Consider the following 7,500-nt stretch of genomic DNA (forward strand, 5'->3'; position numbering starts at 1 on the left):
TACTTTCTTGTAAGTCTTTTACAAGAGCGGCAATGTCAGTATGAGAAGTGTGGATTGTTGTATCATCCGCAAAAAGTTCGCAGACGGATTTCATATGGAGCGGTAGGTCGTTTAAGAAAGAGAGACAGACAGACAGACAGACAAACAAACAGAGAGACAGAGACAGAGAGAGACGACAGAGACAGGGAAAACGAGCGAGTGATTAAAACAGTCACAGAATAACACACACACACACACACACACACACACACACGCACGCGCACACACACACACACACACACACACACACACACACACACACACACAACAATTACTACTACTACTACTACTACTACTATTGTGTGGTATTGATCAGTGTGTGGGTTTCGCTGAGAATTCAGGGCTTGAAGGCTGTGTGCGTGCATTACGAGTGACAGCTCATTGTTCAGCTAACGCTTTTTTTTTTTTAGCGAGCTGAAAGGTGTAGTGTGGTGTCTGTCTGTCTAGCCGTACAAAGCTGGAGGGGGTTGTATAGCAGTATTTGTATTTCTTTTTATCACAACAGATTTCTCTGTGTGAAATTCGGGCTGCTCTCCCCAGGGAGATCGCGTCTCTACACTACAGCGCCACCCTTTTTTTTTTTTTTTTGGGGGGGGGGGGGTATCTTTTCCTGCGTGCAGAGTTGTTGTTTTTTTTGTTTGTTTGTTTGTTTTTCCTATCGCAGTGGATTTTTCTACATAATTTTGCCAGGAACAACACTTTTGTTGCCGTTCTTTTACGTACACTAAGTGCAATTCAGTTCTCTCTTTGTCAGCAGCAGCAGCAGCAGTAGTAGTACTACTAGTAGTAGTAGTAGCCGAGCGCAATAGCCGATTGGTTTAAGCGTTGGACTTTCACATCTGAGGGTCTCGGGTTCGAATCACGGTAACGGCGCCTGGTGGGTAAAGGGTGGATATTTTTCCGATCTCCCACGTCAACATATGTGCAGACCTGCTAGTGCCCGAACCCCCTTCGTGTGTATGCGCACGCAGAAGATCAAATACGCACGTTAAAGATCCTGTAACCCATGTCAGTGTTCGGTGGGTTATGGAGACACGAAAATACCCAGCATGCATGAACCGCTACAAAGTCCTCGGCAAGTCGATGTTAGTCGTGTAACGGAAAGAAGAAAAAAGAAGTAGTGGTCGTAGTAGCAGTAGTAGTAGCAATCGTAGTAGTAGCAGCAGCAGCAGTGGTAGTAGTAGCAATAGCAGCAGCAGCAGTAGTAGTCTGTAATGTGTGTGTGTGTGTGTGTGTGTGTGTGTGTGTGTGTGTGTGTGTGTGTGTGAGTGTTTGAGTCTGTTTATCTGTGTGTGTGTGTGTGTGTGTGTGTGTGTGTGTGTGTGTGTGTGTGTGTGTGTGTGTGTGTCTGTGTCTGTGTCTGTGTGTGTTAATGCGTGTGTCTGTGTGTGTGTGTGTCTGTGTGTGTCTGTGATTGTGTTTGTGCGTGTGTCTGCGTGTGTGTTTGCGTCCTCGCCCGCAATTAATCATTGATGCGCGCGCGCGCGCGCGCGGGCGCGCACTCACGAGTGTGCCTGATTCGAATATGTTGTCCTTGACAACAAGGAAACGGACTCAACTCAAAACAGAAAGGAATCATTGATTTCTGTCGGTCGTGGGATCAGCTCTGCTCGACGGCTGGTTCTTTCCAATACACACGTCTGGGCGGTGCTGCGGTGTTCACGCGGTTTGTTTGGGTCGTTTCGTTTGTACATGTGTGGCCTAGCTGGTGGGACGTAGGCTGTAAGTATTCGGCAGTTGTCATTGATCTACTATGGTTGCAAGACACACAGAGAGAGAGAGAGAGAGAGAGAGAGAGAGGGGGGGGGGGGAGATATAGAGAGACAGAGAGAGACAGACAGACAGAGGGAACGAACGAACTTATTTTAATGAGAGAAGTGGTATAAGCATGCACGTATGCTTTTTTTTTTTTTTTTTTTTTTTTTTTACACATCCAGCTCTCGGGGCAAGGAGAAATGAAATCAAAATACTCACAGGATATCAAAAGGGTTATAGAAGTACGTACACGACATCCAAATACACTCAAATGCACAGCAAACACTTTCAGGTACATAATCATAATGCAGTGACAAAAATGTATATAAATATAATAATATAAAAGTGCAATATGAGAGAGAGAGAGAGAGAGAGAGAGAGAGAGAGAGAGAGAGAGAGAGAGAGAGAGAGAGAGAGAGAGAGAGAGAGAGAGATGATGATGATGATGATGATGATGATGATGATGAAGTACACACAGGACATTCGGATACACACAAATGCACACGTAAACATTCAAATGAGGAGAGAGACAGACAGAGAGAGAGAGATACAGAGACAGAGAGAAATGAATGACAAACGTGATAGATAGATAGATAGATAGATAGTAGGATACACTCATGAGCAAAAACATACACACTGGCAATGTGATATATGACAGAGAACAAATAAATGATAAGCAAACGAAACAGATAGAGAGTAGGATACACACGTGAGCAAAAACATTCACACTGACAAACACAAAGTGATATATGTACAGAGAACAAATAAATAATGACTAAACGAAACAGATACACTCAATGAGCAAAAACATACACGCTGACAAAAAAAAAAAAAAAAAAAAAAAGTGTTATATGACAGAGAACACATAACAAATACAGATGACAATGACAGAGAACAAATAAATGATAACCAAACGAAACTGATAGATAGATAGATAGATAGTAGGATACACTCATGAGCAGAAATATTTACACTGACAAAGTGATATATAACAAAAAAACAAATATATAATGACCAAACGAAACAGATAGATAGATAGATAGATAGATAGATAGATAGATAGATAGATAGATAGATAGATAGATCCGAAACAACAAAAAAAAAACTTAAACAAAACTAGGCAACAAACGAACAAACAGAGGCCGAAACCCCCACAAACAGTGGAAGACTCACCAGAGAAGCATCGCTGTCCAAATCCTCCACGATGCAGGCCGAGTAGTGACGGCTGCGGAAACTCCGGCACGAGCTCATCGAAGAGGCCCGCTCCCTCATCTCCGAGAATGTCGACGACGGAGCAGGCGGTGGTTGAGGCTGAGCGGACGACAGCGGGCCCCCTAGAGCCGCTGAAGAACTCCCCGAGCAAGCTCCTCCTCCTCCTCCTCCTGCTGCCGACGTTTGCGTCGCCTCATCGTGGGCTGACGATCTCTTGTCCCTGCTCCGGGACCTGGACTCGCTGCCCAGCCTCCGGAAGAAGCGCGAGAGGCTCCCCGAGCGCTGGTTGCCCCCCGAGGTGGAGGCGGTGAACTCGGAGGGTCTGGAGGAGCTGGCTTGTGCCGAGGAGGCCGTGGTGCTGTGGTTGTGGTTGGTGCTGTAGGCACCCCCGCCACCGCCACCGCCCCAGCCCCCGCCGCTCGTGCGTTTCTTGTGACTCTGGCGCGTGCCGGAAGTGGTGGTGGTGGTACTGTTGCTGCTGTTGTTGGCGCGGAAGGCGGGGACCCTGCTGAAGGCGCCCCTGACGAGGCTCTGCTGCTCCTGGGCCACTGCTGGGTAGAGGAGGTAGGGCGTGGCCCCGCTGCAGTTCTTCACGTGCACCTTGGCCCCGTAGCGCAGCAGGGCGCAGCAGCAGTCGGCGCTGAGGAAGGGCTGGGAGCAGGCCAGGTGGAGGGGGGTGCAGCCGTGGCGGTCCTGCACGTGGGGGCTGGCACCATAGCGGAGCAGCAGGCGCACGGCGCGGGGACGGCGCTCCACCACGGCCAGGAAGAGCGGGGGCAGGCACAGCAGGTCTTCGCTCCCTCCTCCTGACCCCGAGGAGGTGGCCGCAGTGGTGGAGGTAGCTGAAGTTGTAGCGTACGCTGTGGCGATATCGAACGCGGCGGCGTCGTCCTCACAACCTGCAGCACCACTGCTACCACTACCGCCGCCACTGTTGTTGTTGTTGCTGCTGTAGCTTTCGCTCTCTGTTTCCGTGATCTCTGGCAGCTGAAGTCGATTGGTGGTGGCGGAGCCCTGCACTACGGCGGAGCCACTGGCGCAGGGTCTCGTGACGGCGACTGGGCCGAAGCCACCGTGACTGTCGCGTCTCTCTGTGACGCTGTCGCTATCGGGATACACGATCACCTTAGGACTGGGGGGGTGGCTGAACCTGGTGACCGCGGTGGTGGTGGTGGGGGTAAGGGTGGAGCTGGGGGGGACGGGAAACAGCCCCACGCAGGTAATTACGCTGCTTCCACTGCTGGCAGGGGGCCTGTCTTGGGAGGAGGAGGAGGAGGTAGGGTGATGAAGGGGAGGTGGTGGCTGCGGGGAGAGTAGTAGATCGCTGCTGTCATTGATTGAATCGTGACCTGCACCGTGTGAGCCGCTGTGACAGCTGCGCTGCTGGGAGTGATGCGAGCCGGCAGGGGGTGTGGGGGGCCAGCCACTGTTTCCACTCCCACCGCCTGTGGCCGCTTTTTCCGCCTTGGGTATCACTTTGGCAGAGGCACTGGCAGAAAACGGTGATGGCGTGGCAGCAGCAGTGGAAAGTGATTTTCCCGCCGCGCCGGCGAACAACTCGTCACCGCTGTTGCCGACTTGGACAAGCTGAGGAGCGCGCGTCCCGGAAGGCAGAAAGACGGAAGGGACGCACAGTGTCGGTTGGGACTTTCGCGGGGCGGAGAGATAGGGGTCAGCGCTTTCTCTCTGGAACACAGACTGGGCACCCGCCGTGTCCACTCGCGTCAGATCTCTTTCCAGGCGGCCGCCGCCTTCCGCTCCCTCGCACGTGGACCCGGCGCCCACACTTCCCTTTCGGAACACCGGCTGTGGAACGGGCTGCACGTGGCCGCCACCACCACTGGACTGAGGAGGAGGAGGACAGCAGGTGATGACGGAGGGGGTGATGGTGGGGGGCAGGTCTGAGGCCGGGGGAGGGGTGGGGGTGGTCATGAGGGTGATGGTGGGGGTTATGGTCGGAGAGCAGGACTTGGAGCGGGTCCGGGCCACGCTGGCTGCCGCCGCCGAGATGATGCCGCTGTGCTGGCTGCTGCAGCTGAGGCGAGATCGCCCGTCCCACGACAGCGAGTCCTGGTGCTGCTGATGACGCTGCTGCTGATGACGCTGCTGCTGGAGGTAGGTCTGCCGCTTGACGTGCAGCTGCTGCAGCTGGTGCATGAGCAGCTCGGGCTGGATGCTGGACAGACGCCGCTGCCGCCTTGAGGAGCCGCCCCCGCCGCCACCGTTGCCGAAGTGTACGTGCCCGGACGGCTCGTTGGGGTCCACGCCGAACTTGAGCAGCAGCTTGAGGACGTCGTCAGCGCCGTGCTGCACGGCCAGGTGCAGGGAGGTCCGGAAGATGCCCGGGGCGTCGCTCTCCGTGTGCATGCTCTCCCGGCGGTCCAGGGACTCGATGAGGGTCTGGCTCTTCAGCAGCAGGATCTCCACGTCCTGGCTGACGTGGCTCTGGCGGCGGCTCCGGGAGTCGCAGGACGACTTGTCCAGGATGCTGGCGGCCAGGTCCACGGGGAACTTGCCGTGGTGTAGCTGCAGGAACTTTCTGACGGCCGTCACGTCGTTGTCCCGGATGGCCCGCTCCAGCTGCTCGCACTCCCCAGACAGGTCGAAGATGGACGACGAGGTGCTGCTGACGCGGCGCCAGAACTCTGGGTCATCATGACAACAGGTTTTCACTTTTCAGTTTCTCAAAGAGGCGTGACTGCCTGCGTTCGTACACTTCTGCTGGCCAGATGCCTAACCAGCAGCATAACCCAACGCGCTTAAGAACAACCTCAACAACATCAACACATATATTTTGTATCAAAAAAACATTCTAAATGTTTCATTTTAATACAAATCACTAAAACAAAATGCAAAAGCACAAAAAAATAAAGAAAAAATCACCCGCACACACACACACACACACACACACACACACACACACACACACACACACACACACACACACACACACACACACACACACACACACACACACACACACACACACACACACGCATGCGCCTATGTATGTGAAAATATTTCGATCACAGTTTCTCCAAAGAAGTCTGTCAAGCTCGCAATGCAACTTGTCATATATCGTCAAAGGCAATAACACGTAAAAATAATAACAAAGTAGTAATTCATCTGTTCTATATTGTGAAGTGCTGATGTGAAGTATTGTGAAGTAACGATGTGTGTAGTCATTCATCTGCTTTATATTGTGAAGTAGTGAAGTGTGTAGTGATTCATCTGCTCTATATTGTGAATTAGTGATGTGTGTAGCAATTCATCTGCTCCGTATTGTGTGTAGTACTGCATCTGGTATGTATCGCAAAGTGGTGGTGTGTGTAGTAATTCGTTTGCTCTATATTGTGAAGTAGTGTAGTAATTCATCTGCTCTATATCGTAAAGTAGTGATGTGTGTAGTAATTCGTCTTCTCTATGTTGTGAAGTAGTGATGTGTGCAGTGATTCATCTGCTCTTTATTGTGAAGTAGTGATGCGTGTAGTAATTCATCTGCTCTTTATTGTGAAGTATTGGTGCGTGTGGTGATTCATCTGCTCTATTTTGTGAAGTAGTGATGCGTGTATTAATTCATCTGCTCTGTATTGTGAAGTAGTGATGCGTGTAGTAATTCATCTACTCTGTATTGTGAAGCAGTGATGCGTGTAGTAACTGATCTGCTCCGTATTGTGTGTAGTAATTCATCTGCTCTGTATTGTGAAGTAGTAATGCGTGCACTAATTCATCTGCTCTGTACCGTGAAGTAGTGATGCGTGTAGTAATTCATCTGCTCTGTATTGTGAAGTAGTAATGCGTGTAGTAATTCATCTGCGCTGTATTGTGAAGTAGTGATGTGTGGTGGATGTGTCGGGCTGGGGGATGTGTCAGTTGTGGTGGTGATTGTGTTGTTTTGCGTTTCGTTGTGTTGTGATTCATTTTGGATGCACAGCGTATCGCATGTCATGTCGTGTCGTGTCGCATGTCGTGTCGTGTCGTGTCGTGTCGTATCGCATGTCATGTCGTGCCGTGTCGTATGTCACGTCGTGTCGTGTCGTGTCGTGTCGTGCCGTGTCGTATGTCACGTCGTGTCGTGTCGTGTCGTGTCGTGTCGCATGTCATGTCGTGCCGTGTCGTATGTCACGTCGTGTCGTGTCGTGTTAGTGTCGTATCGCATGTCATGTCGTGTCGTGTCGTGTCGTGCACTACCATTTTCTGCAACTGCAATCATTTTCATTGCAGCAGCAGATTTCAGTTAAGAGAGAGAGAGAGAGAGAGAGAGAGAGAGAGAGAGAGAGAGAGAGAGAGAGACAGAGAGACAGAGACAGAGACAGAGAGAGACAGAGAGAGACAGAGACAGAGAGACAGAGAGAGAGACAGAGACAGAGAGGTGTGTGTGTGTGTGTGTGTGTGTGTGTGTGTGTGTGTGTGTGTGTGTGTGTGTGATTTACTGACGATGATAACATTGACGATGAGGATGGTGTGTGTGTGTGTGTGTGGGGGGGGGGGGGG

General features: G+C 51.2%; 1 protein-coding gene across 1 annotated transcript in view; it reads right to left on the reverse strand.

Annotated features, from left to right (window-relative positions):
- LOC143277179 (uncharacterized) overlaps positions 1 to 7,500 on the reverse strand; it is a 523,243-nt gene that overhangs the window by 510,154 nt on the left and 5,589 nt on the right. Inside the window, exon 3 of the mRNA XM_076581953.1 lies at positions 2,968 to 5,651. Coding sequence (XP_076438068.1) covers positions 2,968 to 5,651 — 2,684 coding nt within the window. The remainder of the gene's footprint in view (positions 1 to 2,967; positions 5,652 to 7,500) is intronic.

This window comes from Babylonia areolata, chromosome 2 (assembly GCF_041734735.1).
Source record: "Babylonia areolata isolate BAREFJ2019XMU chromosome 2, ASM4173473v1, whole genome shotgun sequence".
Classification (NCBI taxonomy): domain Eukaryota; kingdom Metazoa; phylum Mollusca; class Gastropoda; order Neogastropoda; family Buccinidae; genus Babylonia; species Babylonia areolata.